A 25,413-nucleotide genomic window follows, 5' to 3' on the forward strand; every position below is an offset into this window, starting at 1 on the left:
ATACCATGTGATGGTGCTCAAGATGCTCTGCTTGATAACCTTCCCTGGCACCGAGGTCAGGCTGACAGGCCTGTAGTTCCCTGCGTCCTCCTTCCTGCCCTTCTTGCAGATGGACATCACATTGGCTGACCTCCAGTCAACTGGGACCTCCCATTGGAAGTGGTTTGGCGTGCACCTCTGCCAGCTCCCTTAGTACCCTTGGGTGGATCCTATATGGCCTCATGGTTTTGTGTGTGTCTTAAGTGGTGTGGCAGGTCACTAACCATTTCCCTTGAATTATGGGTCTTCATTCTGCTCCTTGTCCCTGTCATCCAGCTCAGGGGACTGAGTACTCTGAAGGTAACTGGTCTTGCTATTAAAGACTGAGGCAAAGACAGGATTAAGTACCTCAGCCTTTTCCTCATCCTTTGTAACTGTATTTCCCCCCGCATCCAAAAAAGGGTGGAGATTCTCCTTAGCTCTCCTTTTGTTTCTAATATAGTTATAGAAATGGTTTTTATTGTCTTTTATGGCAAAACCAATTGGAGTTCTAGGTGGGCTTTGGCCACCTAGTTTTCACCCTGCATAACCTCGTGAGATCCTTGTAGTCCTCCTGAGTTGCCTGCCCCTTCTTCCAAAGGCCGTAAACGCTCTCTCTTTCCCTGAGTTCTGGCCAAAGCTCTCTCTTTAGCCAGGCCGATCTTCTTCCCTACTGACTCATCTTTCAGCACATGGGGATGACCTGCTCCTGTGTCTTTAAAGTTTCCTTCTTTAAGAATGTCCAGCCCTGCTGGACTCCTTGGCCCTTCAGGACTGCGTCCCCAGGGACTCTGTCAACCGGTCTCTTAAATAGGCCAAAGCCTGCCCTCTGGAAGTCCAAGGTGGCAGTTTTGCTGACACACCACCCCCCCCCCCACTTCTCCAAGAATCAAAAACTCTTTATCATTTTGAGATCACTGTGCCCAAGACTGCCTGTAGCCATCACATCACCCACAAATCCTTCTCTGTTCACAAACAACAGGTCCAATGGGAGCCTTCCCCAGCTGGCTCCATCAGCAGCTGTGTCAGGAAGGTAGCTTCCATGCACTCTAGGATCCTGCTGGACTATTTCCTCTCTGTTGTATTGTATTTCCAGCAGACATCTGGTAATTCTTACCCCCATGGGGCTCAAGATTTTGTCTTGGAGAAATTTCTTCAAAGATCTTACTGATCTCCTGTGCAGAACCCCTGATGTGGTGAAGCTTGCTGACCTCTCTTAGCAGCTCCTCACTGAGCATAGCAGTGACTTGATCAGAATGCACGTCCCCAGCTCCATGCCCCAGCACTGGGCATCTAAGTATCCAAGCCCTGGATGGCAGAATGTATCCTCAGCACTTCCATGGAGGCTGAGAATGCCAAAGTACCAGGAAGGCTGCACTGGTGACCTGTGCTGCGTTATCTCCATTTGGGAGCAGCTTCTGTTGGATTTCTTTACGCTCCCTGCAATCCAGCTGCCGTATTAACCGCCTTGCTTCTGGTTGTGTGTCCTGATGGCAGGGCTTCATGTTGCTGGTGTTCCCTGAGGAACACCATCTCATCTCTAGATGAGTAGGAAGCTGATGCAAGTTAACTCCACCCCTAGTGAGACTCCCACCTGGCAGGGAGGTCCTCATGCTGCCAGTTAGTTGGTTCTCTGCCCAGTTTGCTTGCCTTGTGATCACATCACGCATTGCTTCCCCTTGCACTGCTGTTCAAAACAAGGGCTGGAAAGTGGATGTGAGTTAGACACGCTGCTTTAGGATAAGGAATAGCAGTCCTAGTTTCAGGATAGGCAAATTAGAGTGATTTATACAGGATTTGGTTTTATGTGCTTTCCACAACAACCATTCAGTAAAGTAAATATATGTTGTTATTTTTTTCTGTGAAGTATTTTTAGTAAGTCTTCAGTGCCTGTTTTATTGAATGACTAATGCATTTTGGTACATCTGAATTACATCTATACTGAGTCATTTCGTTTTGTAATGACATATTTAAATGTTTAAATCTCTACAGAAATTAAACCTTGTAAAAGACTTTAACCTTTTGTTCTGGTGGTTGGTTTGTGCCTCTGTTATATCACCACAAGCCTCTGCTATGGGGAAAAACTCCTGTAAGCTGAAGACTCAGAGAATGCTGCATCGCAAAGACATTTCTGGAAACCACAAATGAGCCAGTGTGTTTATGCACAGCCAAAATTTTGGTTTTTCAAATCAGATCTTCTGCTTGCTGTGTAATGTTGTTGCATTTAACATTTCACAATACTGTTGTTGGACTCCTAATTTTTCCTAAGCCCCTGTTCACCAACATTTCTAAATTTTCCCCCATCTCTTCTCAGACTATAGTTACTTCACATTTTGAAACTAAGGCTTTGTTTATGGGGGAAGGTTTTGCCAGTGACAGAACTAAAATAGTTATATTGGTGTTACTTACATTCTTACTTGTGGGTTTTTTTGGTGGGGCTTTCTTTTATTTTGTTTTATTTTGTTAAACTCATGTAGGATACGTAAGATGAAATGAAATAAAAGAATCTGCAAGTTTTATACCAGGATAACTGTAAAATAAGTGTAAACATTTATTGCTTGTTTAGACCAGTCCAACAGCCTTCCTTAAATTACTTTGTCATGTGTACTACTTCTTGAACTATTTCTTCCCTAGTCTGCTACCTACCTTTTATCAGCTCACGATACCCTTATAGACCTCGAACAAATGCCTGTTATACCAGGCTGTCCTTATTTTGAAATACCTTGCAAGCTTTCACTTGTGCTTCATTATCCTGGATTTGTAATCTGTGTTTCTCCCAATGTGTGGTTTATATTGCGTCTTTGCTTGTGTGCCAGGTTCGTCATTTACTTTGTGAGCTTTTTAGTGCAGAGAGCTGTTCATCACATCATGTGCTTTCTGAAGCCCATACCATATTTTTAGAATCCAAAGAATGATCATCAGTCATCGTGAAAGACCAATATCCCTTTACTCTGCTATCTATGAATACTGTTGGAGGCTTCTCGTGCCTTCTACAAGCAAGGAATCTAAACTAGGAACCACAAAAAAATCTTGGGTTAGTACTTGCACAAATGGGTTGTATTGTGACAAAGGGTTTGAAAAAGACACACGCACACCCCCAACAAACAAACAAACACCTAACTTTCACCATTGAGCGATAGAGCTCATACTATATATGAGAAGAACGGGAGATATTTGTAGTGGTAATTCTGAAATGAATGCGCCTTTCTGTTCTGTGAATATTTGTATGTTAAATACAGGGAAGGGGATTTTCAAAAGCACCTACATGATGTAAGAACCTTGCAGAAACAAAATGAAAGACAATCCATAGCTGAATGGTTAGGCAATAACCTGGGATGTGGGAGAGTCAAGTTCAAGTACTTGCTCCAATTATCTTTTAATTAGTTATACAAAGTGGAACAACTTCAAACGGGAGAGATCGAGATGCCTTACCCCTGAATACCCAATAGCCTATGGGCTAGGGCAACTAATATGGGATGAGCAGAGATCTGAGAACAGGTCACTCACCTTACTGATGACTATTTTAACCGCTGAGATATTAAATCTGATAGTATGTGGATTTCTCTCATCATTGCTTATGAGGAAGGATTTGCCTGGCTTAAGCAACTGACTCAAGGAAAGGGTTTGTGGTGGAGGCACCCATTGCCATTAGAGGAACAGGGCTCCCTGTCTGTTAGACAATCCTTGCTTAGATAGCTGGCTTTTCTGATTCCTGTTTTTTGATATTGGGTTTCTCCATCCATTTTATAAAAAGCCTTGACTGGCTAATTCAGTCAGGGGATTGCATTAGGTAATAAGATCTTTGAAGTGCTACAGTTTGCATCTTTGCTACAACCTGGTAGTCTTCTTGTGCATCCAGTTCTTTGCTACAAAGTAGGGACTTACAATGGTGCTGACAGACAAAACAGAAGGTGCAAAGGGCTTTTAACAAGGCTGTCACATTGAATAGCAGATATAAAGACATTACCTATTGTTAAAATACATTTACTGTTACAGGAGGAAACCGTGCTAATATACTAATTACATCATCTTGAGAGACTCAGAATTATCTCTACAGGATTTCATGAATCCATGTCCATTTGATTTGTCCTAATTCAGAGCCTTGTCATCCTCATCTGCAATCTCTTGCCCAGATGGAGCATGGAAATTGACACAAGCATTCCTAATATGCAAACCGAGATCTGCAGTTCCACTTCAAAGCAACAGCTTCTGAAGTGGGAATTTTAATTATTCCATTTTGAATTAGTGACTCTGCAAAAGAGGTTTTTTCTTCTGCCAGTGATTTGGGTGTTCTTTTTTTTTCAGTTCTGTTACCCAGCTTTGCAGTAGGCATGTCTCATTCTGTCTTGCAAACAGTGAAATGGCTGACCAGCTATCGATCCATGTGTTTACTGATTGTAATCCATAACGTCTTTAGAAAGTTTTTTGTCCTGTTCTTGGGTTCTTTTCTGTCTAGTATTTTATATAACAAGATGAGATTCCTCATCACTCAGAATAGGAGTCTGTCATGAACTTGAGAAACAAGGACAGATATCAACTGTCCTATGTTTTGTAGAGATGAGCTGTGTCTGCTGTCAAAACTTAAGTCCCTTGGACAAGAGAATACGCTGGTGAAGGCTGGTGGAGAAGAGAAACTCAGGAAGCAAGAAATATTATCATGTGAATATATATTGCATGGCAGAAGACAAAAACAAAGGGGAACAATCATGATAGGGATTGATAACAGTCAATCTACAGAACTCGCCAAAGTAGCAAGTGATTGGCTGAGAAACAGCTGAAATTTCATCTGATTTTGAATAACTACAGAGTAGTGTCAAGTCAAATTTAAATACTTTGCTGTGACGTACTCAGAAGATCCGTGCTGAAGCGTGAGATGCAGTTATGAGGTTTAGTTACTTATGGTGAGTTTCAGTGTTCCGCTTTGGAAGGTGTATTTTCACTTTATAATGAGGTGACTTAAGGAGGTCAGCGACAGTAGAGGAAGGTGTGCTGCAGTAGCACTCTCAGGACAAAATATTCCTAGGTACCAGTGGGTGCACTTCTGAAAGCACGTCCTACCATAACCCATGAAGAGGTCAGCATAACTTGCCGTTCCTGAGTCTGCTGACCCGTGCGTGGAGGGGAGGCAGTCACTCCCTCTGTCTGCTCCCTCCATCCTTTCCAAGTGACTCAGGAGCTGGTGTTTGGTGAGACTGTAATATATAAAGGAATAATGGAGGCATCCCATAATTAGGGCTAGTAATAAGAGAGGAATCAGTCTAGCACATGATATACAGTGAATGAGTCAGAGAAATGATGGAAAAGCGAGTTTGATAGAGTTATAAGAAGGAATGTGCAGTACTGAAAAATTGCGATGAATGATGAGATGAGCTTCGAAAGAAGCTAAAAAAGGGAAAGCAAAGTAATATGAGAAAGAGGAAGGACAAGTTCAAAACCAGTACTAAATATAAGAGCTAGGTCTGTGAATTCAGGAAGATGTAGGGAGAAGTTTAAGTGGCAGGGGAGGTGTGATCAAGAGAGTTGGCTGGCATAGGGTTTGTGCTAGCAGCCTGAAAGAATTTGGGGAGACAGATTTCATAGCATTGCGGAAACTGAGGAACAAGAAAAAAAAAAAGTATCTATTGAGTCTGAAAATAACAGAAAGGAGATACTTGCATGCATAGAGTTATAAGTTTAGAAGATGATGAATTCTTTTTTGTGCTTTTAAATCTTAGTGGTAAGTGACAGTTTGTAGTCATGGATGACATCAAATTTCTGGGATTGTCAGCCTGCATAATGGGAATGTTTTTTATAGTCAAAAAAGTACTGAGGTTTTTTTCAGCAACCTTATAGTGGCCAAACTCATACTGGTTTGCCTTCCTGGGTGAGTAAGTTCTTATGGAGAAAAACAAAATTTCTACTCCATAACTTTTTTTTGTCAGCTGAGGCAATATTAAGAAAAGTGTATTTAAATTTGAGGCTAAGCTTTTTATTTTGCTTTTACAAATGGTATTTCAGCAGTATGTGTGAAGAGTATTCTGTTTAGGAATCCTGTTTTGTGCTCCTTTTTTTCATGTCTGCCATGCAGACAAACTCTCAGGTAGGACCATCTCCTTCAGCGTTATAAATGCAGTTGAAGACTCAGTTTTTCCTGTTTCTTCTCACCCTGCTGTCACATTTTGCAGGCATGAGCAAACTAATACTGCTGTCGCACACTAGTCTCGGTTACAGAAATTGTTATTTTAACTGTGAACTATTTAAAAACCTTTTTAAATTAAAGTTTGATTTTAATTACTTCCAACGGCATGTAAAAATCAAGGGCTTATGTATAATGGGGGAGTCTATATGGGCTGGAGAGTTGGAATATGATTTCATTTTTAGTCATAATTTTAAACCTGGATTGGTAATTTACATTCAGATTTTATAAAAAGGTTTACATATAAATTGCAAGAGAGTTGCAAAACAAATGTCTCTGAATTTTTAAAAACTCTTTTTGTGTGCTTTCTATTATACAGTCATCTATCAGATTGCATCCGGTATCCACCTTACAGTTAGGTATCACTATTACTAGTATTGTGTTTAATTACAGCTTATTGTATTGTTCACAGTTTTCCAGGTTTCCTTTAATGTGGAAAGTATGAAGCAAGCTGGTTTTGAGTTAAGATGTGGAAGTTAATGTAATGACCCATAATAAGAAAGCTGTTCGGGTTCCATCAAATTTCTCGGGACCTAGTTTTGCGAGGCTCTGTATAAAAAGGGATGCTCTGGAATCAGGAGGCTGGGCTCAGTCACACAGGACAGACAACTGTCATAGCCAGAAACAGTCAGTTGTGAAGAGGTTTGTGGACATCATAATAATAAAAAAAAGCTTTAAACGAGCATTTTGAAGAAGGATTTAAAGATATGTTCACAAATGTTTATGAGGAGTTTTCCCACAGCAGGAGGACCAAGAGACAGACAGTGCAAATGCCATTTGTTTCGAAAATCAAACAGGTAGAGTGGCAGGAACTGGCATCGTGGGTTACCTGCTGGCAAGAACCAGCTTCTTGATGCTGTGATAGGTAACAGAAAAGGTGTGGATAGACTCCAAGGATTTTGGAAAGTTGGTGGAAAGGATGTGTTGGGTGGTAATGTAGACAGGATTAATCTAGCCTGTTACACATGGAGTCTTTGTAAAAATTGGTGGCTATAGAGGAACATATAAGTAGCTAATCTAGCATACTAGGAGCAAAGGCCCTTTGAATGCTTTTTTTTGTGATACAGTTCTGTTTCTGAGGCTTTGCTGAAACTGCATTAATAACAAAGATGGGACCTATAGGCAAAGAAGAGGAAAAGAATCCCAGTTGAAAATATCCTTCTCTGTCAGACAATATACTGCCTGCAGGGAGCCTATAAAATCTAGGGACCTGAGATACCCTGGTACACCTATATAGCAAAAAGGGTATGTTAGCATTCCAGAGTGTCCCATGCAGCAGGAAAGAATTACTTGTGCATGTACTAGGAAAGCACGTAGTGTTTGCCAAGACAAGGGAAGAGGTGTAAGCTGTCAGCCAGAACTGGTAAATCAAGAAGGATAAGAATGGAAGGAAGGAAGACCTGGCATTTAGTGGCTAATAACTCTATTGAGGGCTGTCCCAATAGGAAGCTGGATAAGAAAACATCACTAATAGTGATTGAAGACTGTGATACGTGGAGAGGCTCAAGGGAGAGACTTGTCTCTAAGGCATTTGCAGGAAAGTGCAAAATAAAAGGCAGTTCTGCCACAGGACGCAGACTGGGACTGCCATACAGGTGAGGTCTTTGGTACCTACTGCAGTGTAAGGAAGGCAGGTGCTCCCAGTTTATAAGAAAATTCTGGGCCCACACTGCAGTTGCACTTTTTTTTTTTTTTTTTCTGCTTGGTGTAGCTTGGCACCATCACTGAATTCACTGTTCTGTGTTAAAGGTGGAGCTGACCCTGATGGAAGTATTTCCATCTTGATCCATATATTAATACAGATATATTAACTTGATAAGTCTAGGCTCAAAGTGTCAGACAGAATATATGTTTTTCAACTAATGTCAATTCAAATAAAGCATGAGTCTATACTTAAGGAATCTTATTGCTCTTTCTCAAAAGTGTAAAGGTTGCATTTAGTCTTAATGAAAAATGACAATATGACTCACATTGCTGTTTTGGAGAATATGAAGAAGAAATGCTGTCAGTGCTGAAGAACTTTTTGAGGACAAGAATTTCATCAGATGAATAAAAAAAAAAACCACAGAGGAGTAAAAATTGAAAAAGTCTGCTTAATTTTTGCTGGAGGGTATATCCAAGGAATATGGAAAACATCCCTCTGGAAAACCAGCTGATTTTAACAATACATGCTGTATGCAGGTCTCGAAAGAATAAGTCACACTTTGTATTTAAACTGGGATCAGCTTCACAGCTGGCATAAGTCAACAGCGTTTTGTAGGAGCTGCTGGAGATAACACTGAATTGTACTTGTTTTAGGATTTAGCCCTTTATTTTCCACGCTATGGAAAACATGAGATTTAGCGATCTCAGTCAACCAAGCAGAGCCATACAAGAGTAAACAGGTTGTTAATCTGAAATCACCTTAGGGCTTTCTGCTCCCACTGAAATCAATGTTTAAATTTCCATCAGTTTGAGTGGAGTATTAAAGAAAAAATAAAAGCAAGCTCTAATATCCATGTTAATGTATTTTCTAAATACGTGAATTAATCAGCAGCTTGGTAAACTGGTTCAACAGCCTGATGCATTTGCTGAATCAACCTTGCTAAAACAGATGCACCATCTGCCTCACAGTTTCTAACATGCTGTTAAAACAAAGCAACATTTTTATAAGAATAGTTATTTTTGCTCTTATAAGCCTTAGTCTGTGCTCAGGCAAAACTACTCAGAACAAAATGCAGTATATCTCTAGTGTACCAAAATTAGCTTGCATAAAATCTGTTTGTGGCAGAACTTTAAAATACATAAAGAAAGGATTAGTAAATTTATGTACTTGCTCCTCTACTGTGTCTTAAACCGTGTTTTTTAGGTGTTTTCATAAATGTCTCCCAAATACTGTATGATTTTTTGCTTTGTTGTATTCATACTTCATATGTTGAAAAACTACAGAGAAACAAGATGAAGAGACTTCTGTTTTGTTGAGATCATTAAGAAAATGCAGTCCAGCCCTCATGGCAAACCACAGGCAGTTGGGCTTTCAGAAATGCTGAAGGGATTAAGGTGCTAAATATCCATTAACTGTCTTCACTTTGGTTTGTTGGGAAAACATCACCTCTAATGCTCATATTTATTGCTGTCTGTATGAGCCAGTTTTACACGATTGGGGGCAAGTAGTTTCAATACTGGTATTTCAATAAGATCTTCCTTCATTGCTTCTTTTTACCCCTTTGCAAGGCAGTGTGCAAGGGGTCTTGGAGAGAAACAAGATTTTCACAGTCTTGTCTCTACCATAGTGGGCAACTGGGGAAAATACAAAAAACATTTTTTTTTTTTTCTGTTAAAACACGTGCAGAGTAAAGCATTTTGCTTAAGGTGACACTTCTAACAGATAGAAACCCCAAGAAATGCTTTCAAGCTGTAAACTTTGCATTTGCACCCAGGTGATTTGTTTCCTCACCTGGTGCTAATTTACTTTAATCTCACTCTGTATATACAGTTCCTTTCTAAACAGGAGAAAGAAAGCAAACAGGGTGGGCCAAACTCAAATTTCTAGCCTTACCAAACTGACTCACATGTGCTGTGACTTGCCGGGGAGGGGGAGGTTGTTTGGATATACCCCCAGGATACATGGAAGCAGTGTGTGCCCCTCTGTGCTTACTTTCTTGATAAAGGTAAAACATCTTCAGCTGTGTTGGAAGTAGGGAAAAGAAACTGGAAGGTGGTAGCAATTTCATTATGGGGGACGCCTTAGCTACAGCCACCGTATTGACGTGCTGCTTTTGAACCATGGCAACCCTGCCTCACCTTTAGACTGTTACTCTGGCAAGGTTTTGCGATATTTTAAAACGTGCTGACAGTCATTTTCTGTTGTGCTGGCCGGGTTTAATAGGCAGTATGTGTCATAAGTATGGGTCAGCCCTTATAAATATGCCTCTCTTGGCATTTCACAATTGTCTGCGAAGGTGTTGCTCAACCAGAGTCCCAGCCCTGCAGCCATGATGTATAGAGGTGTTGAATCTCCTGAATCAGACATGGGCCCTTAGGCAGTTCTGACTGCAGCAGAGCTGTGTTCAAACTAGCGCAGCTCCTACTGCCGAATGATGATATCCTTTTTGACTGCCCTTGCAGATGTTTCCAAGAGCTGGGTTTTATTTGTGCATCAACAAATGATCTGATATTTGCTAAGGTTTTGAATCCAGCCATTGAAGAATAATAAATGACTGTTTAGGTTGAGTTGAAATTTTGCAGCCTGATTCAGTTACAGTGGTGACTCACTTAGAGTTGGTTCTCACATGATTCACAAAGCGTATTGGGTGACTCAACCCACAAATTTACTTAGCTCCCATGTTATTTTCCCTCTCAGTGAAAAAAATTGGTTATAATAAATAATCACAGCAAACTTTGACTTACCCTGAGGTAAAATAAATGTGCGTGTTGAAAGGCTGCATATTTGTAATAATAAATTATTTAGTGAGGTAAGGATGAAATAATAGGACGTAGGAATTGTTAAAGAAAGGTGACATGCATTTTTGGCTGATGTTGCTGCATAGCAGATGTAAATAAAGGAAGAAAAGTTATTTTTATCTGATGGACATGCTCAGAGAGGCTGTTGTGACGGTGTCTGTACTTACTGTTATAGCCAGCCAATTCTTGGTATTTGTTCTCTGAAACAGGTAGTTTTAGATATGTCTGTTGTCTGGGTCAGACATTTTAAAGTCAAGTCAATTCAGAAAGCATGAGATACCTAGGTTCTGAAAACTGGGTCTTTGCAGGATGTCTTAGGCTAGTCACCCCAAGTCCTGAAGTAACTGAAGTTGTCTGAAAAATCTTGACTGAGTTCCTTTACAACATCGAATTCACAGAGGTGAGAAATTGTCCCAACAGGAGCTATAACATACTAAGTTTTTCTTCAAAAGATGCAGCTGCTCTCAGTGTTCCATAAGCATACACACAGGCACGTGGCTGTAGTGTAAATGCAATCTAAAACTCTGAGTTTGGAGTTAGCTGGAGACATCAGTGTATCCTTTTTCAGAGTGTCCCAAAATGATAGAAGTATCTAGGTAGCTACATACCTCTGAGCTTCTCAGCACTAAGTGACTAATCACTCTCCCTTTCATAAATGAAACAACAAAGAATCTGGAAAATGAAGAAGTTCTGCCACGTCAGCTGACTTGGTCATTAAAAAGGTTATTAGCAAGCAGGAATGTTTCTTTACCTCACAAATACCAAATGTCAATAATATCTGTAAATTAAACTTTGTAAGTCTGTATTTTGTAGAGATTAAATTACAGGGAACAGATAGTGTGTGGTTTGAAAGATTAAGGTGAGAATTCTGAATTCGTCGGAAAGATCATTCTTTTGCAGATTGCATCATTGGTTTGAGGAAACCTCAGCATAGTTCAGGTATGGCAAGAAATTTCTGAGAAATAAAATGGATGGTACTGGCAAAGTCCCAAAACCCAAGGGGCATAAACAATAGCTGTAAAAAAGGTACCTAGGAACAGTGACAGGATTAAAAATATGCAGCTAAAGGAATTCTGTACTAGAGAGAGAAGAAAGAAAAGGCTGAAAGATTAACTGTGGAGTGTCACATGCTGAACCACTGCAATGCAAAGTCCAGTGGAGCATTTTTGCGGTGTGCAGAATGCCACGCTTCTATCACAGTTTGCCAAGCAGCCACAAGATGTTTCGGGCCTCCTTGTAGAGAGTGAACCAAATGCTCATGTTACTTTGAACTTTCCCTCAGCTAAAGAAGGTAAAAGGATGGCTTTGTGCTCAAAGCACAGAACCAGGATTTAGTTATTCTTGGTTCTGCCACAGTCTCCTTGTGCAGCCTTAGGGCAAGTTATTCATCTCTTCATGCCACAGTCTCCCCGTTTGTAAAATACAGTTGGTGGTACATATGTCACAGTGGTTGGTTGAGGCTAATTTCTTTAATGTTTGTAAAGTGTTTTGGGACATAATACTGGGAAGGACAAATCACTAAATGCTGCAATGTTCCATGCAGAATTATGCTAATTGGTGGGGTTTTGGACACTGGTCCCTTACTGTATGTAACTAATGCTGCAAGCTGGTCCAATTTTACTCTATTGTACTTTTAACCTCACTGGTTCTGGGACCGGTCTGGAACAGAATAATTCATTTCTCATTGGGTGGTTATGGTAATTGATGAAATAAAAATTCCCCAGACTGCTCCTTGGAATACCTTGTGTTTACCGTTGTCTGAAGCTGTGCAAGCTAGCCTTTCAAAAAGTCTGATATTCGGAGGCATAGTCTAACAGCTTATGCATGGAATAGACACACTACCAGTGAAAGAATCTGAAAAAGCAAGGCTCATCCTTACAGGTAGATATTGGCAGAAGTCAAAGACCTGGCTCACTTCATAAGCATTTCCCATCAAACGCAGTAACCTCTTTGTACATACTAGCTGTGACCAGGTGGTATGGTGTGTTGCCATGAGCAAATGAATCTTTGGATAGGTAAACCACAGCTATGTTTTTCTAAACAATTACTTTTTTAGTGTTTCTAAATGTGTTTTCCTATCAGCACTGCTGGTAGATCATGTATAGAGTATCATTAATTATCATGTATAACATGTCTGTTCTCCCTCTTACTGCTGAGCCCCATGCAAATACCCATGTGGTTCTTTGCTGCTATGGGACTGTCACAGCAGCTGTTTTTTCTGTTGCTGTAAACAAGCTGTTGTGACTGATACTTCTTTTCACCATATGTCCTGAACACTCCCAGTTCATGGTTACATGTCATTTCCAGGATGCTTTGCAGGGTGTGTATGCCTCCACCCCATTTCAAAATCATTGTAACTCTCAATGGATTGACTAATGACTGCAAGGTGTTACTTAGCATGCTGGTTTTGGCTGACAGTGCTACTAAATGAACAGTTGTTTGCTTAAGGTGTCTGTCATGGTTCCCACGTGAAGTAACTTTTACAGAGAAATTGAACATGCCGATGGCTTCAGTTTTGCTAGTAAGCGTTTATCTGACATGCTGCTGAGACCAACAAGGTGTATGACCCCAACTTGTCCTGAATATTGATAATTTTGCCCTGTTCCTTAGCCATGCCCTATGTATGTATTGTCCTTATACATTTTGTTACGCTGATCTCATCATCATTACTTCCATCATGAATCTGTAGAATAGGAGTGGGTGGTGAGAACTAAAGAAAACTCTAATGTACCTGTAAGGGTGTTGTGCTGATGCAGTGTATAAGATGTTGCAATTCCGTCCCACTGTGAGGAACTGGGACTGATGTCACAGTTTCTTTCATTTGTTTTCATTTATGTTGTTGAGTTTATGTTCTCAACTCTTTTCTTGGGATAGGATATGCAGCACCAAAGAGAAATTGCTTGAGCACAGCAAACGTATTTATTTGTTATTATAGTGGGTGGACAGGCCTTATTATTCACCTGTGATGTGTTGACCTTCCAGAAGGTCTACCTGGCATTTCAGTAATAGCGTACGCGATGGTACAGTATTGAGTGTGGTCAGGAATGATGTGTCTACTAATCATTTTAATGCAATCGTCTGGAGGTAAACAGAAACTGAATTTAAATTATAAACGTGAAAGATATTAAAGTACAGGAAAGAGCATTCTTTGAGCAACTCTGTCATCTGACTCTTTAAGTTTCCATAGTAGGTGATTGTGTGAGCCTATGTCATATGTGCTGCATTGCTGGACTATCCTCACAATGTAATGTATTGCTACTGGAAATATAGCTGGCATGAAAGCCTTTTTTTTTATTGATAACTGGTGGAATTGTTCATGTTGCCTTTAGCAAATAGCATGCTAGCTCTTACTTTGTTGGATATATGGCAGCAAGCTGTGGGATTATAGTTATGTAGCCAAGGAGGGATTTGTGTAATTGTTCTCTTGAGGTTAGTACAGATGTCTACATGCAAATTTTAGTAGCTCCACAGTAGCAGGGACAAAACTTATTCATGTGCATATAATGCAGCTTCTCAAACATCTGTCTTTTTGCTAACATAACAGTGTAGGTTACAGTTCCTGCTCTTTTTCTGCTCATATGGGTAAAGTCCTTTAATTCTGGAAGTTTGGGCTGAGAGAATGACTGTTTGAACTAACATTGACTGTGCCCTTCTCTTCACCTCTTGCACTGAGGGTGAATTTCTGTGCTCAAATCTTCCATGAGTCAAGAGAAAGCTTAAAAAGAGCCTGATGTAACTATATCAGTGTTGAACATAGTCCTTGTGGAGAGGAAAAATTATTGACATTGTTTTTGCTGCAGATGGATGTCTGTGATGAACATCCACATCATTTATTTTACTCTTTGTGTGAATATCAGCAAGTTAGAAGCACTTTGGTGTTTTTTTTAGTATACACGACTGGATCTATTCTGTGGTATCTATCCTTAGTGCTCTTGTTCATGATGAAGGCAGGTCTTAGTGACAGGTTGTTATTTGGCCTATGCTTGTGAGTGTGGTCCTGTATTTGTACATTTGTTTCTGTTAACAAGAGAATGTCTATAAAAACAGCCTGAGTTTTTTCAGAAAGGAGTATGTTTGCACTACATGTTGTCTAAATCAAATAATTATTTTATAATATGTTGTGTTTTAGATGTATTTTGATTTAGTAATTGCTTTCTTGTGCTTGCATGCACTTGATGGCCAAGTTCCTTCTTCAGCTGAATGGTGAAGAACGGTTGTTTTGGTTGTGATAGGCCTTCTTTTGCAGCAGTTTGCTGTGATGCTGACACAGGCAAATCATTTTAGTGCTATGATTGCCCTCCATTGCCCTGGGAGCAGAATGTTCTGTTTTACTTTGCTCCTTTTGATAAGTTTCATATGATATGGACTGCACTCTGCTGCTTGGGTTTATGCAGCAGCCTGTGCATCTGTGGTGACATGCTGTTGGTCTTTCATAGTCACGGTGCGCCTTTGGTTCCAAGGTATTCCTGAGTCTTTCCCGTCCACAGTTAGATGTTGTAGTAGGTGATCTTTTATCTCCAGGTGCCTTTAAAAACTGCATGCTATCGCCTGGCAGTGCCTGGTTTTTTCTTATTTTTCTTTTTGCCACAACTTGCATCTGCCGAAAGTAAGTGTGCCAAACTGGCTTTACTTTTGGAAGAAATAATAGTTCTATGGATTGCTTTGCTTTGATTAAAAACAAAGTGAAGTTTTCTTGGCTATGTAGCATTTTATATACCTGCAAAGCTCATTTTTATGTGAACATTTATTATTTTTTTGGCTCCTGAAATAAAACATATTCCATAGGATTTCCAGGGTCTCTGTAAACTCTGGAACCTGTAAACAATTTGATGAAGTGATTTTTTTTTTCTCAGTAGGCTCTTTTCTTGTCTTTCCCAATGAATAGTACTGTGGTCTGGTGAGGGGTGGAATTTAATGTGTCTGGTAGGGGGAGAGCAGCTCAGCAGAAATGGTGCTTACCTCTTTTTTTTTTTTTTTTTCAGACTGGCATGTTTTGCCATATGTTTGAGATAGAAATAGCCTTTGTCTGGTTCAGAAAATGCTTAGCATTAAGGATTTGACAGATGTCCACCTTCTTTCAGAGTTTGTGCTGTTGCTCATCATAGCACAGTTCCCACCACCTGTAAACTAGTTCTTATGAAGATCTGTCAAAGGTACAGTTCCCTAGAATTTAATGTTGGCTAGAGAAACAGAAGGGAAAACTCTATAAATTATTGGGTTATGGGGGTTCCCAAAGTGCTTTTTGCATTCTCGGAATATCGTAATATGCCTATGTGATGACTTCCCTTTTGTTTCTAGTCATTTATTCTTCAGATCATTCCAGATGAAGTTACTGTAAGCAAGTGCTTTTGAAGAAACTGTTTTTGCCTGTCTATATGGCATAATGCTGCTTGTTCAGACAGCACAAATAAATTGGTTTCCTTTTACATTAGCTGTCTGTACTGCTTTTGCTGGTATTATCACACTAATCACGCATGTAGATTATAAGCTTCTGTAAAGCTCATTCAAAGATGGTGAGAGAGTGGAACATAACTTAAAATTAAGTTATTTCTGTTTTTCAGTCATCTTCCCACTTTTTGGACAGAGTCGTATTCTTTGGTTTCATTCACATTCAGTGTTATACTGGTTCTTGTTAACATGTTGACCTTTATGACTCATGGAAGTAAATTTGATCAGTTTTCCCTGTTAGTGTGAGAAATACACAGTATACAGCAACTGAGTTAAATGGTTCTAAGAAGTTAATCTCTGCATTTCATAGTTACTGTTGTTGAAATAAATAGTTGTGTGGAGGTTATGGTTTCAGAGCAGGAAACCTAACTACAGTCAAAAGAAACTCAAGATTACGTTCATGAATTTCTGCTTGACATATTTGCTTTGTATTAAAATGTGTCATAATAAATAACATTCTATTTCTTGTTCCTTACAGATAAAACGAGAAAAACCGGAAAATATGCCAGATTTAAAATATTTAGTAAAAGAAAAATTTACTGCACTGGAAAGCAAGAACAGTGACTCAGATTTGCAAAGGAATGAAAAATATTTGTATTTTCAGGATCAACTTAAAGAGATGAGAAAACAATGTAAGTATTATTTTTTAAAAAATAGATTCTTTGAATGCCAAGTGTTAAGATGTGACTAACTGCTCTAAGATATAGAACTGCCAGCTATGGCTCAAACTGAGTTGAGTGTTTTTATTCAAATTGATATCTGTATAGAAAAAAGCCAATGTAATTACCTTGGTAATTTTATTTAGACTCCCACAGTTCCTGCCGTGTTTGAATACAAATACCATGAAACTTGCTTCACATCTTTTTTTCCTAAGGTGGGCTTTTTCATTTGGAGTTTTTTTTCTTTTTTTTTACTTAATTGATAGGATCTTCTAAAAGGATTAGGTAAGCTGTTTTCGTTTGTCACTTAAACAAATTGCTCCTGTTTCACAACTTAGGATGTGTTGCAACTCTAAGAAGACCTTTGCTTTAATCGTAGAACTATATTGTTGGAAAACGCTTACTCTGTCTGTTCTCAGGTTTACAGCTTCTATGCACGCACCATGTAACACTGCAACTTATTAAAATCTGTTTTTCTTAATTCACGTGATTTATCAAGTGTTAAAAGTTTATTTGTGCTTAAATTACCAGAAAACTTAGAGAGTGAACAGTTCTAGTATTTATGCAACAGAACAAAATTGTATGCTTTTATTGCCCTGCACCTATAGCAGCCATTAAAATCACTCTGATTACTGTTACTGGGAAAGTTCGTGGGCTCTAACACTGTTTGTGGTGTTCTTCCTCAGTCTTGATTATGTTTTGAAATGATATTATTCTGATTGCTGTCCCTTGACCCCTGTACCTATTTCCTCCCACCCTACATTTTGATTTCAACATAAACTGGTATCTCAGGAACTTCAGGAGTCATAGATTAATGATTTATACCCTCTGAAAATGATATTCTGGATGTTATCCTGTAGATTTCCTTGAGTTTTGTTTTTATGGAGCTCTGTCCAAAACCCACTGAAACTAGCAGAAAGAATTTTCCCGTTGACTTCACTGGACTTTGGATTACTTCCCTATAGAGATTTATGAAGTGTGAGGACATGCTTGACAAGGCAAATTTCAGATCTGATATCTCAAGGCTCCCTAGGATTAGAGCTTGAGGGCTTAATATATGTTTCCCATCTTTATGGTTTTTAAGATTTTGGATTTGAGTATTAACACTGATCTCTGAGTTTAATAGAGCTCTTGGCACTATTTTAAGAATGAACATACCAGGCTGCAGACCACAAAACTGTAATTTTCACTCCCTACATAACCATAAAATTATTACTGCCCCACCATTATGTTGTAATTCCTAATTTCCAGGTGTTAGTAACTGAGAAGATAAAATCTTGATAACTGACTTTGGATTTACTTTCCACCCTGTAATTGCCTGAGGAAGGGGTGTATGCCCTAGTAATATATTCAGCTCAGGCTATGGGATTGAGTTCTAACTGGCAGACCTGCTGAAAAAAAACCCAAAACCAAATAAAATAAGCACAGTAATAGTTTTTCTTTAAAAAAAATAATAAAAAAACCCTAGGACATCATTCTGCCACTACTGCCTGAAATCCAGATTTGTCTTTTTAGCCACTTGGACTTCTCTTTTGGTTGCGCACAGTGGTCAGATTGTGCCCAAACCAAAATACATGATGATGTTGTATGAACTGCTATGTTCAGTACAGGGACTATTGATCAGCTGGCTCAGCTTGGATTTTGTAGAATTCATCCTCTTTTTGATGAGGTAAATCCATCATGTTTTTTCCTATTGAAGCATTTAATGCAGTTTAAAAGGTTGAATGGAAAATTGTTTGTTAGCTTTCACAAACAGTCTTGGATGAAATATAATGAACGTGTATTCAAATACACGGTCTGGTGCTGCGCACCTTCTTTTGAAATGGATAACTAAATGCCACCTCAAGCCTGCAGCTAGAAAACTGGTGGGAAATTCAAAGTTAAAGTTTTCAAAGCAAGCACAATTCTGCTGCCTTAAACTTGCATCAGTGTTGTGTTTTCTGCCTGAATAATCTGTTGTTCCAGCAGAAAGTCACTTTCCAACTTTACTTTCCTCTTTAAAAGGCTCTTTTACCAGGAAGGCTCACAGAAATTCTTAATAATAGGTGAATGAAGATCAGTGGAGTCCGTTTATGTTCACATATGTAAATTTGCTTCTGTATGATACAGTGACCTGGAACTAGTAAGACTGTCCAGTTTCTCTATTTATTGTAGTTATGTGATCTTCTTGCCATTACCCTTATCCTTCCTCTATCCTTTTGTGTGTTTTTGTCACTCATACCTAGCCTTAAAAAAGACCCATGGAACTGATTATCATCAATTTATCCACAAGCTTAAAAATGACAGACACACACATTCTTATAGGATCAGGGCCTCTGGTCGTAACATCTTTGTGAGAGGCTAAACTGACAGTGTACTCCATCTGGTATAAAAAGCCTCCTCTCATTGTTGGGTTCTACGTAGTAAATTACAGTGCTGAGATGTATAATTGAGCACCGTCAATATTATCTGAAACACCACATATGCCGTATAGAGAGTAGTGTTGCTGTAGAGAAAGAGTGGGCTCAAAGGCAGGAATTTCTGGGTTGCATTACCACCTGAGCTGAAGATTCATAAAATCTGAAAAAGACATCTACTTGTTTTGATAAACAAGGATGATTTACCCTATAGCACACCATATGTATTTTTTTTTTCTTTTGTAAGAAGAACATTAGGGTCACCCTGTTAAATATTCAATAGCCATGCTTAAGGCAAGACATCTCTGTGTTCTTTAGCTTCTCCTGTATGAGTTGTGAAGCATGAGTCCTACGATACTGCCCCCAGAACACAGCAGATTATATAACATTGCAATTTTGGGACACAGTTTAAAACTACTTGATGTCAGTTACATGTATCAATAACTTCATCAACAGTTACCTAGTTAGTTTTTTGGTTTGAACTATTAGCCTTGCCTGGTTTGGGCACAACTTGGTGCATAACTCCTGACTGGTTTCAAGCACACATATACAGTGTGGTCCAATTTTTAGCTCTTTCCTGGGATTTGGTTTTATTCCTAAATCAGATAAAATATAAAAATTCCAGCCAAGTTTTCTCAGAGGGGCTTTCCTGGAGTTCTCTTTTGTGCCAGCCTTTTCTATCTCAAAGGAGCAGATGAGATACGTGCTACAATTATTTGCCTTCCATGATGAGTTACCATTATTATGTATCTTTTATGCAGTTTGACATTTGTGTTCTAGAAAAGCTGAAAAAGAAAATGTTATATTCTCACATTGTCTTGCTACTTAGAAATTCACTAGGATTTGAAGGAGAAAAACTTTCTCGACACACTTTTTAAGAGTGGTGCAGAGTGTGAAGTAGTTAAATATAACCTTATTTTAACAGAAAATTAAGAAAGCTAATACATTTTCTCTCTTGATATTTGCTGCCACAGTGATGAAAGGGAGCTGCATGGTTGTTCCCTGACACCTAATAGGTGACATGCAATACAGTAGGTATCTCTAATACTCAGGGTGGAGAATGGTGCTGTATCACCTTCAGATTGTCCTCTTCTCTAGGCAGTTCTGCAGGAAGGAGACCTCCATAGCTTTAAACTTTAGCAGTAGGTAAGGTGCAGAAATGAAACTGGGAAAGTGCATCTCTGTGGCAGTAAGGATGATATCATACCTTAGAGCAGTTTCTGTTCTCATTTTTCAGACAGTTTGCAGGCATTTTCCCTCAATCTGTGAGCCTTTATTATGCAGATACTTTAGCTGGAATTTGTGCAAAATGATGCAAAATCTCCACCTCTGATGATATGTGTCAAAACACTGTCAGACAGGTTTTATGTGAACAGCAAGTGATTTTTCTGAAGTCTGTTTTCAGAACTATCTTACATTCCTGAATTCCCACTTCTTATTTTTAATGAAAAACGTTTTCATTTTTCTACTTAAACCTGCTTAGAATGTAAGCATGTCATGGTTTAACCCCAGCTGGCAACTAAGCCCCACATAGGTGTTCACTCACTCCCCTCACAGTGGGATGGGGGAGAGAATCAGAAAGGTAAAAGTGAGAAAACTCATGGGTTGAGATAAAGACAGTTTAATAAGTAAAGCAAAAAGCCATGTGCACAAGCAAAGCATAGCAAGGAATTAATTCACCACTTCCCACGGACAGGCAGGTTTTCAGCCATCCCCAGGGAAGCAGGGCTCCATCATGCATAATGGTTACTTGGGAAGACAAAAGCCATCACTCTGAATGCCCTCCCTCCCTCCTTCTTCCCCCATCTTTATATGCTGAGCTTGATGGTCTGTGGTATAGAATATCCTTTTGGTCAGTTGGGGTCAGCTGTCCTGGCTGTGTCCCCTCCCAGCTTCTTGTGCCCCTCCAGCTACCCACTGGTAGGGTGGCGTGGGGTGAGAAGCAGAAAGGCCCTTGGCACTGTGTAAGCGCTGCTCAGCAATAACCAGGGCATCCCTGTGTTATCATCAATACTGTTTCCAGCACAGATCTGGCACATAAAAAATTTCCAGCACATAGTAGCCCCGTACTAGCTACTATGGAGAGAACATCACCTCTATCCCAGCCAAACCCAGCACATTTTCACCCCTTATTCCATACCATTTATATCATGCTCAGGTCCCACAATATGCAATCTGTCATTAACCACCACCCCCATTCCCATCCTTTGGTATAATACACAAATATTGTTCCCTTAGTCTATGGACCACCCTTATGAAATGTCTTTAAAATCTCCAGAAATTACCACAAAATGTCCACTGAGTTCATTTAGTCCATGACTTTGGGCTCCATCTGTTGTGGTGGTCGCTCAGGACAAGGAGAGGTGGGGTGTGGCATGGAATTATTGGGCACCAAAGACAGCTCAAGGTCAGGTTACTGCTGCACTTGTGCTACTTCTTGTGTGGCTTGCCCTACACTGATTCAGGTGGTTCCTGCTATAGGAATTCCTATGACATGCAAATCAAGTCCTGGGTTACAACAATTTGAAGGTATTTCCATTACAGTCTCCACTCCTGGTCCCTTTGGACCACATCGTATGGCTTAACACTGCAATGAATTCCTACCTTTGCCCCTGCTCTGGCTTGAATTTACCCACAGACTGCAGTTCATAGGGGTTGTACGTGCTCCGAGTGGAGACTTATCTATGAGCCACAGTCTCTCCAGGGCTACACCTGCTGCGGCATGAACTTACCCACAGCCACAGTCACTTCGAGGTGCACCTGTTCCAACGTGGCCTTATCCACGGGCCGCAATGCCTTCAGAGATAGACCTGCTCCAGCGTGGCCTTACCCACAGCAACATCCTGTCAGAAGTACACCTGCTCCAAAACGGCCTACTGCCGTGGCTGCAGACCCTTCCGGGGTGTACCTGCTCTTTCATGGGTTTATCCATGGCCACATTTTTTGAGGTTACCTAGCATGACCTCATGCACAGCCACTGATGCTTCAAGGTGTACCTGCTGCAGTACCTTCTCCAGTGTGGACTTACCCTTTGGCCACAGTCCCTTCAGAGGCATAACCTCTGCGGCACAGACATAACCACGGCTACAGAAGCTTTAAGACTGCTTTGGTGTGGACTTATCCATGGCCACAGATGCTTCAGGGTGTCTTACTCCTACATGGACTCAGCCACAGTCACAGTCCCTTTGACTTGAGTTCATGCTGGAGTTCCAGCCTGTCCAGTACAGCAGCACTGCAGCAGCAGCAGCGATGCCCCGGCCGTCTGCCAGCCCCAGTGCGTCGCCATTGCTGTTACCAGAACGTTCCCAGGCACGGCACAATGAGATGATAGGCAGGACAGCAGTACAGCAAGCAACAACAGCAAAAAGCAGCCACTAACGAGCACTATACAGTAGTGGCAAGCAAGCCCCATGGCAAGCACAGGAGCCTGTCAATTACTAGCTAAACAGCAATAGCTATAAATTTGATCTAGCACATTCCAGTAATATCTGTTGTTATCCTGAACCCTTCAAGCCCCGCGTTGGGCACCGTAAAAGACTGTCATGGTTTAACCCCAGCCAGCAACTAAGCACTACACAGCCACTTGCTCACTTCCCCTGTGGTGGGACTGGGGTGAGAATCAGAAGGGTAAAAGTGAGGAAATTCATGGCTTGAGATAAACCAGCACAAAGCACTATATAAGAAGTGTTGATTAATTTCTTTTTAATTATTATTATTTTTTAACCTGAAATGTAACCCAGATTTTTATTCTTGTAATTCTTGTAACCCAAAATGGCTACATTATCTTTTCTAAGTAATTGAGCACTTGGAGGGATATTCACTAAATCTGGTAATACCAGATTTAGTGAATGAAATAATAGAAATAATAGAATAGGAAGTTCTAAACGATTGCATGTGTGGATTGTAAGGAAAATTTTTTGTGACCATAACCCTGCATGACTGATGCTGTCCTTACACATAAGGGTCCTGAATCTTCAGAGTGCTTAGTGATCTCCTTTTCATTAAGTGAAATGCTTAAACAAGTTGCTTAAATTAAATTGCATGAGTAGATCCTTTGAAATAAGTGAGATTGCTGTCATGTTTAACTTCCTTGTTGGAGTGTAATCACAGTACAGAACCTTGCAGGACTGAGCCCATAGGAACTAAGTCATGATTACTGCAGGAATTGTAATTTTGCATTTTGTATCTTGTGTAAATTTAAAATTCCACCTTATGTTTAAAGTTGTATTACCAAGTCTTTTTATTTTATGCCAGTGTGTGTATATATATATATATATCAAAGGCATCTTTGGCACGGAGTATGAGAATTTTGCCTTCACAAAGTGAAAGTAAGATCTGTCTTTAATCTCTATGTATCAGTTTAAATTTCTGATACTCTGTGAAAAAGAGCTAATCAGAAAGTGTAATCTCAACTCCTGTGACCCTAGCTGCCGCTGCTCTATTTGCTGAAAGTTATTTAGTTTCACATTCAGTGCACAAAGGATGACAGGTTTCATAGCCCTTTTATAGCAGCTGATAACATGCACTTTGGAATCCTTGATAACTGCAGTCTGTACGAACACCCAACAGATGCACACTTTGGTAGTCATTTTATAGAAAGTGCTGAGATTTGAGTGAATGACAATATTGCTGGTTATGCCAAAAAATTTAAGAGGTAAATCTAGCGAATGTAGGAAAGATAGGGTTTTTTTGATGGTGAACAAATAATTTGGAGATGCAATACTAGTTTAGGCAACTTTTTGTCATAGGAAACCAGTCATTGTAATGTATTTTGGAAAGTAGCAGCAGCAGTGCAGTTGTAAAGCTCTTCTTTGCCCTCTCTCCACTGAAGAAAAAAAATCTCCGAGGTTTTGAAAGGATAAAAGTATGTATCATGATTTAATATTTTGCTGGGACACATTTATAGTCATTATAAATAAGCAAATATTTTGAAAGGAGAAGATTTTAAATTTAATATTTAATGTTCAAGTACATGCCATTATACCCTTTTGATACATGTATTTTAAGCCATGCATATGCTGAGAAATAATGATGCAAAAAGCTATTATTTTAGATGCAGTATGGGGTAGAAAAAAATGACACTGTGAAAGGAATTATCTTTAAATTCATAAAACAGTCTGTCTGGAGATTCTAGGAAAGACTGAAGTCTTTGCTTTTAGTAGGATAAGAAAACAGGCTGCAACAAGACACTGTGTAGTAAAATGCTTGATAAGTTTCATCCAATTAGTCCTCACAGCATCACACTGAAGTAGGCAAGTTAATTTTATTCCTCACCATATAACAGAGGTGAAACTTGAGTAAGAGGCTGAAGTTACCTGTGTGGAGTCACATAACTGATTTGCAGATCTGGATTTCTCTTCAGTTGTACCCAACTTCTTAGCTCATCTGTTTTCATCTTTATACTTACCTGTGTTGGCAGAGGATCAGCTGGAAAATTACATTAATGTGATTTTCATTGTATTTTTAATTTAGAAAACTAATTTTGAGTCCCGTTACCAACTAATTAGGGGGAAACAAATTCAGCACAAAAATTGAAAATTTGTAACTGGAAGTGGGATTGGTGTTATGATAGTTCAGTGGTGTGTGTGGGATATGCACTTTTCATTTATGTGAATTTCCTTATAGACAGCTCTTTGACTAGTAAAGAAATGAAAGATGATAATAGCATTTAGGAAAGTCACTTGAAGTGGAGGAGACCGAGACCTCGGTTTAGTTCTTTGCTTTGTTACAGCCTTCTTGTATTAGATCAAGTCATTTAGGTTCAAAACAGATCACTGGGAGTTAGGTGCCTAAAATCTTTGTGGGTCTGTGTTTGTGGACTGTGCAAGGAGACACTAATGAAAGTGGATAGGCTCACATCCGTGCTGCTCTGGGCTGGTACCCTATGGAGCAAAGTAGCTGTGTCCAGTTTGGAGTGCAAAACACTCAATTGCCTTGCTTCTCTTGTGGCATTAAAACATCATTACTATTTTTTTGTGATGTTTTCAGTTCAAAGAGCTGGAAATAATAACATAACTGTGTTTTAGTCTGCCAGAGTAATGTTTTCATGGCATAATGCTGAGGGAGCAAATTGCAGCCCCTGAGGAGTGAGATAAATATGTTTAAAGGCATTTGTATGAATGAGATCTGACTTTTGGGTAGGGTTAAACAACTGCCCTGAGAGAGAAACTTGGCATGGTTTTGTACTTTTGGGACTGTCCTGTCTGTATATTTTCTGGAAGGAACTGGTTGGCTTGCTCAGCTGTGAGCTAGTCCACTTGTAGTTTGAAGGATT

General features: G+C 39.7%; 1 protein-coding gene across 4 annotated transcripts in view; it reads left to right on the forward strand.

Annotated features, from left to right (window-relative positions):
* Positions 1-25,413, forward strand: part of NSMCE2 (NSE2 (MMS21) homolog, SMC5-SMC6 complex SUMO ligase) — a 136,014-nt gene that overhangs the window by 47,080 nt on the left and 63,521 nt on the right. For all 4 annotated transcript variants that reach the window (XM_040587999.1, XM_040588003.1, XM_040588001.1 and 1 more), the window contains one exon: positions 16,563-16,716. In XM_040587999.1, the coding sequence (XP_040443933.1) occupies positions 16,563-16,716 (154 nt within the window). The remainder of the gene's footprint in view (positions 1-16,562; positions 16,717-25,413) is intronic.

Source organism: Falco naumanni, chromosome 3, assembly GCF_017639655.2.
Source record: "Falco naumanni isolate bFalNau1 chromosome 3, bFalNau1.pat, whole genome shotgun sequence".
Lineage (NCBI taxonomy): Eukaryota > Metazoa > Chordata > Aves > Falconiformes > Falconidae > Falco > Falco naumanni.